Source organism: Typopeltis vanoorti, chromosome 7 (assembly GCF_054136105.1).
Source record: "Typopeltis vanoorti isolate ZY-2024b chromosome 7, IOZ_Tvanoo_1.0, whole genome shotgun sequence".
NCBI classification, from domain to species: Eukaryota; Metazoa; Arthropoda; class Arachnida; order Uropygi; family Thelyphonidae; genus Typopeltis; species Typopeltis vanoorti.
In genome coordinates, this window is record NC_143555.1 from 72,248,749 (window position 1) to 72,264,719 (window position 15,971).

The following is a 15,971-nucleotide window of genomic DNA, read 5'->3' on the forward strand; positions in this document are numbered from 1 at the left end:
AGGGGTTATGCACTTGAAAAGGTTGTACAGTGGTGCCTTGCAATTCAACACTAGTCTGTCGCCGAACTAATGTCAAATTGCAGTACAATATTTCCCATATAAGTCTATGTAAAATAGATTAATTTGTTGTCGGACCCCCAGGAGTGGGAGAGAAATACACCATATTATTTACTATTGTATAACACACTAAATTACAAAATACACTATTGTATGCACAACACATACAATCTGAGCCTTAGATGTTGGGAGTCTTCTTTATCCTGTTCTACCTTCTTCTCTTTGCTTGAACAGGGATGAGGAACTGATCAAGATTCCTCTTTTTCAAGATGGTTTTGAAGTGATGCATAATGGCATTGTTGAACAAGTTTGTCATTCTACTCACATTAGCAGTGTTGGGGGTGCCATTCCAAACAAACAGACTGCACCTACTCCCAGTGGAATAAAACTTCTTTAATGGCAGCTGTTGGCATCGGCCATTTTTCCCTGACACCCTCTTCTTCAGGTGAAATTCCTCTTTCTCTCTCCTTTGTTTGCTGAGTGCTTTGAGTTCTTCCATGGTCAGTTCGTCATCGTGATCCTTCACAAACTCTTCTGTGTCGAGATTCTCCGCCATCGAAATGATCTCTGGCATGGCTGCAGCTGCTTGGTCTGCACTGTTGTCATCCTGAGAAAAATTAGGAACGAGTTTCTTCCACGATGCATGAAGGATTCTCTGTGTCACTTCATCCCAGGCAGTTTTAATAAAGGAAATGGCGTGGAGAATGTTGAATTCAGTCTTCCAGAAGTCCTTCAGTGATGTCAGAAGAGTGAGTTATGTCGAAAAGCCATGAGAACAAAACCTTGTAAAGCTTTTTAAAACATGCAATCACTTCTTGATCCATGGGTTGGATCAGTGATGTCGTGTTTAGAGGCAAGAACTGGACTTTGAAGTCGGTCAATTTTAAGAATGCCCTCTAAGTCTTGAGGGTGGGCACTAGCATTGTCGAGGATCAGCAGTGCTTTCAACGGCAAATTGTTGTCAGTGAGGAACTTCTTCACGCTTGGGGCAAACACCTCAAAAATCCAATCTTTGAAAACTTGTTGATCTACCCAGGTTTTTGCATTGGATTTCTGCATCACTGGCAATTTGGACTTGATGATTTTCTTCCCAAAGCATAGAGGATTTTCTGGGTGGTAGACCAGAAGTGGCTTTAGTTTAAAGTCTGCTTGCATTTGCTGCCAATAACAAGGTAAGCCTATCTTTCATAGGCTTATGTCCTGGGAGCTTCACTTCATCTTGCATGACGTAAGTTTGATTTGGCAAGCGCTTCCAGAATAACCCAGTTTCATCCCTGTTAAAAATTTGCTGTAGCAGGTAGCCTTCCTTTCTGATTAAATCTTCAAATTTTTTCACAAACTTCTCTGCAGCCTCTTTATCTGCACTAGCAGCTTCCCCCCCCCCCCCCCCCCCCGTCCAAGAACACTATGGATGCCTATTCTACCTTGGTATCTGTGAAACCAGCCTCGACTTACTTTGAATTCCTCAGTTTGATCTGAGGCACATTCTGGAGTTTTCTTCTGCAATTCTTCAAAAATTAACCTAGGCATCTCATAGGTCATTGCCTGAGTTACTGGATCGCCCATCATCTGTTCGCCCATCATCTCTCTCTCTAATCCAGGTGATAAGCAGCTTTTCCATCCCTTCATTGATTGAAGATCTATTCTTGTCAGAAATCTTCATTGCACTAGCAGACACCTTAGCACCCATAATCTTCTTTGTTGCCACAGTTGACCTAGGAATGCCATACTCTTGAAGAAGAAAGAAATTGTAGAAACTGAAGAAGAAAGAAATTGTAGATAAACCAAGTGTACTTCTTTCCTGAATTATTCTTCTGTTCACTTCTCTTTAGACCTATTCTTAAATTTCACTCAAAAAAAATAACTGCACAAAATTTTTACTTTCTGAAAAATGCAGAATTGAAAATTAGCACAAACAACACGAGCAAACACCAACACAGCCCAACAAGAAATGACAAATAACATTGCACAATTTCATGCACTCGCATGCGCCAGCCCAGAAATTCAACTGTCAAATTGCAGGACGTTGAATTGCGAGGCACCACTCTATACTGTGCAGTACTGGATTGTAGGAAATTCAGGGGACTAAGGACTTGGGGATAAAATAACTCAGAGGATTACTTGTATGTTGAAAAACATGCTAACCAGTAAAGATAGAGAGATCATTATCCTTCTTTATAAGTATGATTTATCCACAACTGGGTTTGTTGGGGATCGGGAAGCAGTAGAGAGAATTAAGTGACCTGTCACCTAGTACGTGACAGGTAAGTGGAATGCTCTCTATGAAGATAGGTTCATGAAGTGTGGGTTACAAAGTTTAGTTGATAGGTTGAAAAGAGGGTACATGATAGAAACATCTTTAACTTAAATTCATTTACTGTCAGAGTGCTCACAACTAATTCTGGCACTCATTCGTTCACCACTCTCCAGGCAAAAAATCTGATTCACACATCCTTAAAAACTAAACTCTTACTATATTGTTAGTGTGGGTCTCCCATGATGAGTCTCCAGACTCTGTGGAGTTACCGTGTAATAATAGTAATGATGATGATGATGACTCAATATACAGTTTTCAGTCGCAACTTGTATTCTCATCCATATCTAATCTGATCGTTTATTATTATTATTCAGGCCTCCATGGAGGCAAAAAAAAAAAAAAACATTGTGTGGAGGGCTTTCCTAGGAATCACACAGTCTATCATACCACTCGTTGAACTCGCTTACCGTTCTTGCTCTCTCACCACTCTGTAGGTAATGCAGTCCACTGTTCAACCACTCTCCATTCAAAGAAACCACTCCTCACCCTCTTACTCACAGCTTTCTTTTGCAACTTCCACGGATAGCCCCTTGTCATCACTCCTTTCTACTGTTCTACCAATCGAAAGTATTTCTCAGTAAATATCATCTCTTTTCATCTTTTATCAGTCAAGCTTTCTGTTCTCTTAGTCAACATCCCACACTTCTAAGGCAATCTTAGTCACTCACCTATGCACTGTCTAGCAATTCCATATTACTTAAGATATCAGTGTGACCAGATTTATTCACAGAAATCAGAAATGGCCTGATTAGTATCTCATACATTGGAACTACCACTTGCTTATCCCTACTTGTTGATGGCTGAATAGAATAGGATTGTATCATCTACATATCTTAAATTATTTATTTTACTTCCATCAATCTTAATTCCACCTGGATCTTTGTCTAAATCAGCCATTGTTATAATATATTCACTGTAAACATTAAAAAGGTAGGGGTGACAGTATACAACCCTGTTGCCTCCCACCCTTTTTCCACTTGAACGCTGTCTGTTTTTCTCCAAAGACTGTTTTTACTGATGCTTTCTGATTATCATACAGCTCTGTATGACAGATCACAGGTCTTCCCATTGATCTGATTATAATCCACAGTCTGTCGTGATCCACACAGTCAAAAGCTTTCTTATAATCAATAAAACAGATGAATACTTCATTCTGAAATTATTTACTTGGTTATATTTTACTGGTTTTATATCCAGCATAAATAGCGTGAAGGGATGTCTGTTAGTCCCAACTTGAGGAACAATGCCACTGAATGTATTTCTTATGTTGTCCGTGGTGGATATCATCAGATCTGCCTATCTATTGTAATAAGCTAGTTTACAAGTATACAGTGCACTGTAACAAACTGTTTGTACTCTTAAGATACTAGGCACAAAACCAGTGAGATATCAGTAGCTAAGTAAATAAATATATTATTTATTTTTATATTATTGTTTGTATTATGAATTAAATTCTTGTAGAAAGGCTTATACGTTGGTAACAAATGACTAATAAATTATTTAAGGAATTTGCAACTTATACTGGAATATTAATTTAAAGAAACTTTAATAAATACTTCCTATATTTTGGCAATGTTGCATTGCCATCTTCATAAGATGGCACCTGACTTCTTGTTACAAACCATATAAAAAGTTGGCATCCCTTATCCGCTCTACCCAAAGACCAACCACTTCCCCTGGACCTACCTGGGGTGTACCAGGTCCCTTGCAGCTGTAAACTGTCCTACTTTGGCCAAACAGGCAGGGCAGTGAATATCAGAATTTCAGAACACAAAGACTACATTTGGTTTCACCAGTACAGCCACTCTGGGCTTGCAGACCATGCTCTGGATACCTGCCACAGAATACATTGGAAGAAAACCAAAGTAATACACCGCGGCAAGTTCAAGTATGAACGACTATTCATAGAATCAGCCTCGGCTCTAAAAAAATGTTCCAAATCTCAACAAATTTGGGTGCATGAGACTGCCCCAAATTTCGGAGACTTGCATCATGAGAACATCAGCCCAATGGCCAAGACAACCCAATATAGCCCTCTAGGGGGCACCATTAGGACTTAGGAACAACAGTAGTTTCTTATCTTCTGCCTCATTTGCTTTTTGTAGTTCCTGCGTTCATGTGTCATATTTGTATATTCCCATGAAGATGGCAATGTGACATTGCTGAAATATAGGAAGTATTTATTAAAGTTTCTTTTAATTAATATTTCAGTATACGTTGCAAATTCCTTAAATCATTTAATAGTTATGAATTTAAACTTTTATAAAAAAACTCAACAGTTTCATCCTTCCATAATCATTCTTCTTTTACTGGCTAAGTATCAAAAGAACTCGCTAGGATTTTACTTTTGACCTCATTAATTAACCCCTACTCATATTACACTTCTGCAATCCTTACCAAGCAATTCATCTTACCTACTTGAGAGAGGGAGTTGATGTCCCATTTACAATAACATCCTAATGAGATAATCAGATCCAAGAGCCTTGATCCTCGTGTGTGTGTCCTTTGATATATATATACTGTTTATGTTATGTTTTCCCTTAGAAAATTAGTGTTTAGCAGTATACTAGTAGGCAAGAACAAGGTTAGCACCACTAACGAAGCTATTAGAGACATGGAGGAGGTTAATGAAAATGAATTAAGCGAAATTGAAGCAGATCATCAGAGAGACGATGCGGGAATTTCAAAAAGGTCAGAGGCATTTAAGTGAATAGAGGGAGAAAAGGAAAATTAAACAGGAAAATAAGAAACAACAAATCAAGGAAACAGGTAAGTCAGGAAATAATGAAAATCAGGTAAGTAATGTTGTTAGTAAAAAGAAAGAAATTATTTGGTATGGTGACTATAATAAAACATGCTATAGATGAGTGAGTTAAAACATAGAGTTTTCCTGGAGCAAAAGTTAAGAATATAAAGGAAGCAATTCAAAAACAGAAAAGAAAAATAAACAAAATCGTAGTTGTACTAATGACTTAACTGGCTATAAGGTCAGTATGAGAGAGGACATGAAAGGGTTGTTGGAAGAGAAGAGTGAGACAGTGAAAATCGGTATTTTACCTCGCTATGATAAAAATGAATTAAGAAGAAGGGCTATGATGGCAAGCAATTCAATGTGTAGGCTGTGTAGAAGGAATAGATGAGAGTTTTTGGATGTGTGGAGCGAGTTTGAGGGAAGATTGGATTTGTATAAGAGGGACGCCCTACACCTGAATGAGTTTGGTATCAAGAGTCTAGAAAAAAGTAATAACTGGTATGAGAGCTAACACAGAGAGTCAAGGAAACTAAATTATCAAGGGGAGAATGATGTGAATGTAAGAGGGACAATGTTATATAGCTGTTAATGACAGGAATGGGCTTTGTCATGAAATGTTGACAAGGAGAGAACGATTTCGTGTTTGTGTTCGTCTGGTTTGGACCCATCAAATGGGTCCAAACCCATGTCAGTTCAGTGTCAGTAAATGTAAAGTCATTTGCTTTCGCGTGATTAGATATCCAATGTCGTATTATATTGGTGGGATTAGGCTAGAAGAAGAAGATAAGGTTAGGGTTCTTGGAGTATTAATAAATAGAAAATTGAAGATCAGTGGCCATGTTGTAAAGATTGCAAATACAACTCAAAAAATAATTGCAATGCTGAAATGAATGTTCACATGTAAATATAAGGATGTTATTTTGTCTCTTTACAAGGCGTTGATAAGACCTCACTTGGATTATTGTGTGCAGATCTGGTGTCTTGGTTTCCGTTGTTATTCTGATATATTGGAGAGAGTACAAAGGAGAGTATATCTCCTTTGTACTCTCTCCTGAAAAAAATTCCACAATCCTGATATCATTAAAAATGATATCAGGATTGTGGAATGCTGATTATGAAGAGAGATTGAGAATTTGTAGACTGCAGACACTAGCAAACAGGAGAAAGAGGGTGATACGATTCAGACTTTACAAACTTCTGAAAGGGTCATACAGGATTTCAATTTATGAAGGGTGGGGAAAAGACGAGAAGGCATCCTTGGAAGCCGAGAATGAAGGCTGCTAAGAAGGGTTGAGGGCTAGATTTTTCTCTCATAGGGTGGTGCGTGATTGGAATGGATTGCCATTGGATGTTGTGAGTGCAAACAGTATGAATTCAAGAATAAGTATGATAGCTGGTGAGTGTGTGTGTGTAGTATATGGCCTCGCTTGATGAGTCTCTGACTTCCTGGAGGTTTCTCTTAATAATAATAAGGTGATTGTTTCCCTTTATTTTGGGGAAACAACCACCTAAGATGATTGTTTCCCGAAAAAACTCAAATTAATTTTCTTTTGTCCCCAGATGTCTCTTTATTCACCCTATCTTGGCACAATTAGAATCGTTTATAATGATCACTCTTTACTTATTTGGATATACATTTCCTTCTTACTGCTGTCTACATTATCATATCCATGCGACATCCAGCTAAATATTTCATCCTGTCTACCTCACACCACACTGCCTTAGACCTAACTGCTGTCACTATTTGCGCCCTGCATCTCCACTTTGAATAGGCATCATTCTAATGCTACTATCATTGGCACATCTGTTCTTCTGTGTCTGTCTTCATGACAAATATCAAACATCATATTCCTGCATCTCTGTTCTTGTCAGGAGGTCATCCTCATCCAACCACATCTCACTTATTCCAACAATTTTGGGGTGAATGAACTCAATTGGCATAGCAATTTCATTACTCTTATTTCATATACTTCTGATGTTCTTGAAAAGGTTCCACTGAAACCAAATTTTGATGTGACTCCCTCATAATCTACCACCTACCTACCATTCCTTTGTCATTATCGATCCTACACTCCTCCTCAGAGCTAAATGTTCTCCAAACATCTCTGGCCATCTCAATCTTTTCTTGTCCACTAACACATCCACTTCTGTATCAAGTATCCACACTTCTCGCATGTTTCCCTGTCTCTCCTGACTTCTCCCCTCCCCATTCTCCTGTTTTCTCTCCCTCCACTCATGACTTACTTCTCCATTCACAAGCTCTCTTACAATGCTTTCTTACTCTTTCACGTCATCTTATTTCCTCAGATCTTCTATTCACATTTACAAATGCATTCTTTTCTCCTCACACAGCTCTGCTAGCATACCATTGATAATTTTGAATTACTATCTCAACTAATGGGCAACACACACTTGAATAGCTTTCTTATCACACTTTGATCTTTTACTCTCCTCAACAACTTCCTGAAATCCATTCTTACATTCTCATTGTTCAGAACCAGATCTGTTCCTACTACCACCCCCAACACTTTTGCTCATTTACTCTTCATTTCGATGCTTTTATTAGTCTGCTCATCCTGCCTCCAGGAAAACAAACCTTACCCACTACAAAACTACTCGCAAATTATTCTCATTACCTCTTTCACGCAGCCATCTTTCTTTTCAGTCTTCCTCTATAATTCTCCTTTCACTCTACATTTGTTTCATCTCTTCTCTTATCTTCTCCAACTCTGGTTTCATGTCTTGAATTACTTTCTCAATGGTATTCATGCTTTCTACCATAACAGGTGCACTCTCTTTCTCATTGTCTTTCACACTTACTGTCTTACAGTCATTTGGCCTATATTTCTCACACACTACCTTACCTTCAATCAAGTATGGAAGTAGTGATTTTTTTCACTACTTCTATACTGTACTGACTGCATAGTTGTACTTCTGTGCTGTACTAACTATACTTCATGAAGTTAGAGTATATTTACTTCCTTACTTTAACTGTACTTCTCTAACTTTTCTTTTATTACTTTTATAAAAACTTAAGATTTGGCTATTGATTGTGCATCACAGCTGTTGATCTTTCAGACTGGTCAAAATAGCATAATCCAAAGTTGCTAGCAAGGAATGTAAATGGGAAAAGCTTATCCTTCACAGAATCTATAATAATGAAAGCTTCTAGATAAGATGGAATTCCACTTGAAAGTCAGGAGTTTGTATTTCAGTATATCTTGATAGGCCGAGAAATGGACACATGATTGTCACATCATGTTGAGCAGTTGAAGAATGTGCAGTGGTCTTGTAGTTGTTTATGCTCTTATTAAGGAAGTATCTCTGAAACCATTTGATAAAAATGGATTTTATATGTTCTGTTAGAGAGTAAGTCAGACAGGTGACAGTTCTTATATTGACTAATTTGGAAATTGAATAATGGGAACATTGCATGTAACTTCTTATGTGTATATCTTTTGAAAAACTGAGAATGAAGTCTCCATCTGAATAAGGAAGAATGAGGAGGTCCAAGAAGAAGGTACAATTATTTTAAGTCTAATGTGAACTATACCATTTGGTGAATATCATTAATTTTGTGATGCATCCTTGAAATGTGGTTACTGAACATTGCCATACCACAAAAACGTCAACATATCTGTACCACACTGAAATTTTGGGATTACTGGAGATGACATTCAGAATTTCCCACAAAGTAATTAGCCATTGATATATTTTCTATAAATGCTATATATGAAAATTTGAAGAATCTGCACTCCTACTAAACGCAATCAAAATCATAACATGATTCTTAATTGTATGTGGTCACTCTTAAACCTAACTTTAACCTAAAAAAAAAACATAATAGGAATGTCAGATGACCAATAATGCATATTCTCTCTCTATTTATGTAAACAGATGTATTAATATTAAGATATTAATACATCTTAATTTCCTGAAGAAACTGGTCATAATACCAGAAACTAGTAAATGAAACAAGCAACTAAGAAGTTGCCATATGCTATGAATTTGACATTCACCTACCAAGTCGTCATTATATAATTTTTTATATATGAATTTCACATTAATTATTGTATGTGAGAGTGAATGAATTTCTACATGAATGTATCATGTAGGAATAGTTATTACAACTGGTGAAGTTCATATAAATCAGCATGTTATACTGAAACATAAATTTAAATTATTATTATTTTTTATTTTATTTATTTATTTATTTATTTTATTATTATTTTTTTTGTTCTTTGTAGATGAGTGCTTCAGGTGCAGAGACATACCTCATTACAGAGTAAATATACTTTTTTTTTCATGTAATTTTATTTATTAATGAGCATAATTTATTTTTTTATATTGGAATTCTGATGTTTTATTGGAATTTTGCATGTCATTTTTAGGACATGCTGTTTTTTAAAGTGGGAAAACTTAATCACAAAAATAACTGACTTTTAACCCAGCTTTAGTAAGGTGGGAAAATGTAACAAAAGTGGTAAGGTGGGGGTCCCACACTAAACTTGCTAATGCACAACAGCCTGTCGTCTATGGCATCGAGTAGCGGGTTGGGAGGGGAAGCTATACTGAGACAAGACTCGCTGTCATACATTGTTAAAAAGCTATATTCAATTTAAAATCTTTGGGATCTATGACACCCCACCTTACTAATGCCAGGTTAAGATTGAAGTAAGAAAAAATGAAAGCCACTCCTGGATGAAACAAATTGAGAAGAACACGTGGTGAACCATTGTAAGAGATGTGCTCCTGAACTAATGCCTCTCCTCTATCACCTCTAACTTGTATTATACTCAGTCATCATCTACCTCACAGAATGAGAGCCATATATACAGCTGATTCTAAAAAGAAAAAAAAAATGTCTACCATCAGACTATCAACCTATTGCTTTCACATAATTTCTGTCTAAAGTAATGGAGAATTACATTAATAATCAACTTTTTCAATGCTTGGAAAACTGTCAGCTAATCACTGATAACCAATGAGGATTCTGCCATTCAAAATCTACAGCAGATGTCACCTGCCATGGAAAGGTTTGGAGCAATTTATGCTGTTGCACTTGACATTTCCAAGGCATTTGAGAGCTTCTTTGGCAAACTGCCATCTTATAAGCTGCCTTGCACCCTTTACAATTGGATTGCCAGTTTTCCCTCTGATTGTTTGCTCTATGTTACCATGAAGAGTGTTCTCTCCTCATATTTTCCTATTAATGCAGATGTTTCGTATGGCTCTGTTATTGCATTTACCTTCTTCCTCCTACACATAAACCATCTCCTCACTTACTGTAAGCCCTATTCACAATTTTGTTAATGATAGTACTCTCCATTCCTCCTTCTCATATGATAAACCTTGACATTTCAAACTTTACGATCATCTACATCAGTGCCCTGACCATTAAAAAACAGACCTTAGTTCTTTCCCTGTTAATTTTGATAATGCTCAGGTTAACTACATGACCAGATCTTGCTTCTCAGACTGTCACTTATTCCTAACTTTTCCTATCATAACCACATTACTTCTATAGCATCATTGGCTTCAAAAAACTTTGCATCCTTTTCATTCAAGATGCTACTTACTTACTCTCTGCAAATCCACCCAACCTTGGAATACTGCTCTCACACTGGTGCTGCATCTAAGAACATTCTAAAAATTCTTGATGCTGTTCAGAAGATGGCAGTTCAGATAACATTGGATCTCTTCTACAGATATTTTCATGGGTGATGAAGACCACCAATGAAAATATCTGTAGAAGAAGCTTTTGATTAACAGAAGTTACTCTTTGCCCATTTTGTCTTATGTAGCAGTGACATGGAGACTAATAAAAAGAGACACAATTAGAATACAAACAATGGAAATGAAAGTTTTAAGGACAGTGTTGGCAAAAAAACAAGGCAAGATAGAATAAGAAATGTGGATATTAGGAATGTTTGGGATCTAAAAAGTATTGACAAAATGTTTGCTCTTGCTTGAAATGGTTTGGACACAACGAGAATGGATTTAGAAAGAATATCAACAAGAACGTATGATATGAAAATTGAGGGAAAGAGACCAGGAGGAAGATCACAGAAGAGGTAGAGAGACCAGATAAGATTTTTTTTTTTTTTTTTTTAATTAAAACCTGAGGTGGAACAGTGTTCATGAAGAAAGAATTTGAGAGGATAACAAGCTTGTGCAGATTTTGAATCTGAGTAGTATGAAGTGGAAATTAACAGACTAGTATATCTGATAGAATGCTGTTATAGGCCATGAGAATACATTATAGACAATACCGATTGTGAAATGTTTAGGCAAATTGGGTTGGGCATATAAAAAGAAGTTGATACCTGATGCATGACTCTAATCACAGGAATATAGATTGGAAAGAGGAAGGAACAAACAAAGAACGTCATCAGTTGGTGAGAGTAATCATGAGGTACTTATTTTGGAAATGGTGAAATTGTAGTAATCTTTTCTTAAACAGGAAAAGGTTACTGTTAAAAAAGGATATATGTGGAATTGTAAAGTACATGGTTATGGGAAGCTCTGTATTGATAGTGTATGTTGGGTAGATGAGCTGTGCAGAGAAGATGTTGACAGCACGTGGGAATTCATAAGACAGTATCTGATGCAAACTGCATGCCAACAGTTGAGCAAGTAAATAGAATAGGAGTGAAATGGATGATCAATGAAATCAAGCAAGCTGGATTGGAAAGGAAAATGTTATGGAGGGGGTACAAGACAGTTGTGGCAATCAGATCCATGAAGAGTATAAACTGCAGGCTAGGAAGATGATGAGTATGGTAAAGAAAGAAAACAGGGCAGTATGAGTAGAGATTAGCTGGACAGGCTAAGGTTAATTCAAGGGAATTCTTCTGTTGTATGTCAAGCAAGAGGAAGAATGATTATGGTAAGTTGCCACTGTTGGATAATCATAGCAGTAGTGACCACTGCAAAGAATATAGTGGAATTATTGTAAGCACTTCATGTTGGTGTAAATGCTGCTGTAATATGTAAAAGGGAGGCATGTATGAAGAAAATTAAAAGTGAAAGAATTAAAGGTGTATCACATGTTGATTGGGTTAGATGTTAATAAAGCTGTGGGAATAGATGACATACCACCACATATTTTTAAGGAATGTCCACAACAGTTAGCCGTGATCTTGATCTGGTTATTTAATGAGAAAGTTTTGCAATGGATAAGGTTAATAAGGAGTGGAAAGAAGGCAAAATAATACCACTCTACAAGTATGGTTCTGGGACAAAAGTTCCCTGTATAACTGCAGTTGTAGTTAAGGTGTTGGAGAGATTAGTTAGGAATATAATACAAGATTGGGTTAATGGACATATGAACCTTATGAGGTTCAACATGCATTTTTAAAGGGATGGCCTTGCTTTAGCAATCTACTTGCATTTTATGATAAGGTAATGAGTGCGTTAGATAAGGTAAAATCATACAGTGATATTCTTGGATTTTGCAAAAGCATTTGATAAATTATCAAATAAGTTGGGGTGTACAAGCTGTAGAGGATGGTAGTGGATAGTTTATTATTATTAACAGACCTCCATGGAGTCAAGAGACTTGTTGTAGGAGGTTCCACTTTCACATGCACATGTGAAAATATCTTGCCTTGATTTAAATGAATTCACTGTCCCTGTACTCACTGCGCTCTCATTCCAATCATCCACTACTCTCCATGCAAAAAAACTTCTTCCTCACCCCCTTTGCTCACAGTCGCATTATACAGCTTCCAGGGATGGCTTCTCATTCTTCCCTCTCCAGGTATTCTATGAAAAATCTCTTCCACATTAATCTGGTAATTATCCCTCACTAACTTATATAATTCAATCATGTTTCCCCCTCTTCCTCTTATTTCACATTCCTGAGACTAGAAACCAACTTAATCAATCGTCTCTGAACTGTTTCAACATCTCATCATCATCCTTTTGTAAATCTGGAGACCAAATCTGTGCACAGTAGTCCATATGCATCCTGATCAAAGTCTTGCACAATAAAATCAAACTATCCTTACTTCTACACTGTATTCTCTGCATCTGTCCCATAATCTGCTGTTATCCTCACAATTTTAGCAAAAATGTCCACAAAATTTCAAGCCCTTATCCACTATCATCCCCACCCAGATCCTTCATCTCCACCTCTTCTAAAATATCCCCATCAATCCTATACTCTACATCCCATCTTTGCTTTGCAAATTTTAAAACTTTGCAACACTAAACTGACATCTCCTCCCCCCCCCCACACTTGCCCATTCAGACAGTCCATTTAGATCCACTGGCAAAGCTATGACATCTGCTCTACTTCTCATAACTCTACCCAACTTTGCATCATCTGAAAACAACTGTATATCATCATTTAAGCCCTTTCCAATGTCATTTACATAAAAATAAAACAACAATCCTCCCCCAAAACCAGACCTCTAGGGCACATCACTTGTAACTTTCCTCTTCTGGGATATCACTCTCTCCCATACATGAACTGTCGATACCTAACAAACAACCAATCTCCATTTCAATGCACTAATCTTCTATCTAACCTCATCTGTTTCCAATTTAACTACCAGTTTATCACATAGCAATCAATCTATTGAAAGCCTTTGCAAAATCGAAATATACTACTGTATATGCATCTCCCATGTCCAATGTACTTGTCGTCATCATCATCATCAAATTCCTGCCATGTATCCTCAAGGGGTGTACAGGATATGATAGTACTACATGAAAAATTTACATAATTTCAACTTCCTATCTACAATTTTCCTCCAAATCAGTCTGTTACTTGTCAAGACTCCAACATTATCAGATCTTATATTTCTGTCGTCTAAGGCACTTTGTACTGCATCAATCCACCTATATCTTGGTCTTCCTCTGATGTGTTTTCCTGCCAACTTGGCAGAGAACACTTTGTTTTGCTAATCTTTCCTCGCCCGTTCTGTTTAAGTAACCATACCACCTGAGATTAGCTCTCCTAATGCATTCCTGGATGCTGACAATGTCAAGTTCTTTCCTAATATTCTCGTTTTTAATATGATATTGCCATTGACGCCATCTGTTCACGCCTCTAATCTTTCTCAGGACTCTATTATCGTTGGTCTCTAGTCTTTGGTCAAGTGTTTTACTTCTAACCCAGCTCTCAGATCCATAAGTTAATTCAGCTAATTTAGTGTTCCGACTAATTTCTCTCTTATTCCATATGAATTTATTCAATTGACTTCCCACCATACCAGCTTTGCTGATTCTGTTGTCTATTTCTATATTTAATTTACCATCTTCACTAAAAATTGTGCCTAAGTAGCTGAAATGTTTTACTTGTTCCACAGGTTCTCCATTCACACACAGTTGACATTTTCAATGATTCTGCCTATTTTCATTGTCTTTGTCTTTTTATTGCTGACCTTCATACCATATCTATTACAACAGTTATTCAATTTAGTCAGAGAATTTTGCAGACTTCTAGTGGATTTGTTTAGAAGTATAACATCGTCTGCATAAAGCAAAGAGCTGAGATTAGCATCTCCAATTTTGATATAATGTTTAATACCACTTCCCTTCATAATGTGATCCCTATAGATAATGAATAACAGAGGGGATAATGCACATCCTATCCTTATCTCACACGATTTAACATTAAACATTTAACATTTAACATTAACATTTAACATCTTCCTGTACTTCCTTCAATTCTAACTGCTGACTTACAACTCAAATAAAGTACGTATTGCTTGATATAATGCCCCATTGACACCATATAACTGTAGCATATTGAATAGTTTCTCTCTTGGCACCTTGTCATATGCCTTTTGCAAATCGACAAAACTTAAATACAGACCTTTTGCTATATTCCCATGACTTTTCAACTATTTGTCGTAAAGTGAATATCTGATCCTGACAGCCTCTATTTGACCTGAATCCAACTTGTTCTTCACCAAGCTTTTCTTCCACAATTCTTCTCAACCGTTTTTCAAGTATACTTGCATATATCTTACCAGGAACACTCGATAGGGATATACCTCTGTAATTCTCACATTCAGTTTTATTTCCCTTTTTATATATAGGTACTATGAGAGCTCTACTCCAATCATTGGGAATTCATCCCTCTGTCCAGGCATTCTGAACTATGCAGTGCAGCCACTGTAAGACTTTTATACCACCATACTTCAGCATTTCTGGTCGAATATCATCTACTTCAAGTATGGATATGTATTCCTGACTGCATGCCTGGTCAGTGTTTTTTTATCACTGTGCTATCATCACTGCTTGTTTCATTTAGCAAATTTTCAAAATAATTACTCCATACTTCAAGATCTTTTTCACCTGTTTTCATTTCACCTTTATCATCTCTAACTCCTTTTACAGCACTTTCCTCCATTTCTAAGCTTCTTCAACAACCTCCAGAATATTTTGCCCACTTCTTGATATTTATTTTTTATGTTCTTGCCAAACTCCATGACTTTTATTTAGCCAGTTTTAGATACTGTTTAGCTTTCTTACATTTGTCTCTGTATTCTCTAAGAGCACAAGCTGACGGACGTATTTGCCAGGAACTTTTGATTTGCTTTCTTCTTTTCCTTCACTGCCTCTTTAACTTCCTGTGTCCGCCATGGAGTTCTAATTTTTCTATTTTCTATCCTTGCAGGCAACTTTACCACATGCCTCTGTAGCTGATCAATCAGGATTTTCTTCAAGGCTTGCCACTGAATCTCCAAGGTTTCATTCCTGTTCTCAAACTCTTTCATTTTCCCTTCAATAATCTTTGTGTATTTTAGTCTACAGTTCACATCGGAGAGCTGCTCAACTTTTATTCGCCTTAAAACTTTCTTACATGTTATTCTTTTCAATGTGAAATTC

At 36.8% G+C, this 15,971-nt stretch overlaps 1 protein-coding gene across 5 annotated transcripts in view; it reads left to right on the plus strand.

The window, feature by feature from the left end:
* LOC150104774 (uncharacterized) overlaps positions 1 to 15,971 on the plus strand; it is a 334,262-nt gene that overhangs the window by 42,794 nt on the left and 275,497 nt on the right. For all 5 annotated transcript variants that reach the window (XM_090395341.1, XM_090395343.1, XM_090395345.1 and 2 more), the window contains exon 3: positions 9,374 to 9,411. In XM_090395341.1, coding sequence (XP_090251467.1) covers positions 9,374 to 9,411 — 38 coding nt within the window. The remainder of the gene's footprint in view (positions 1 to 9,373; positions 9,412 to 15,971) is intronic.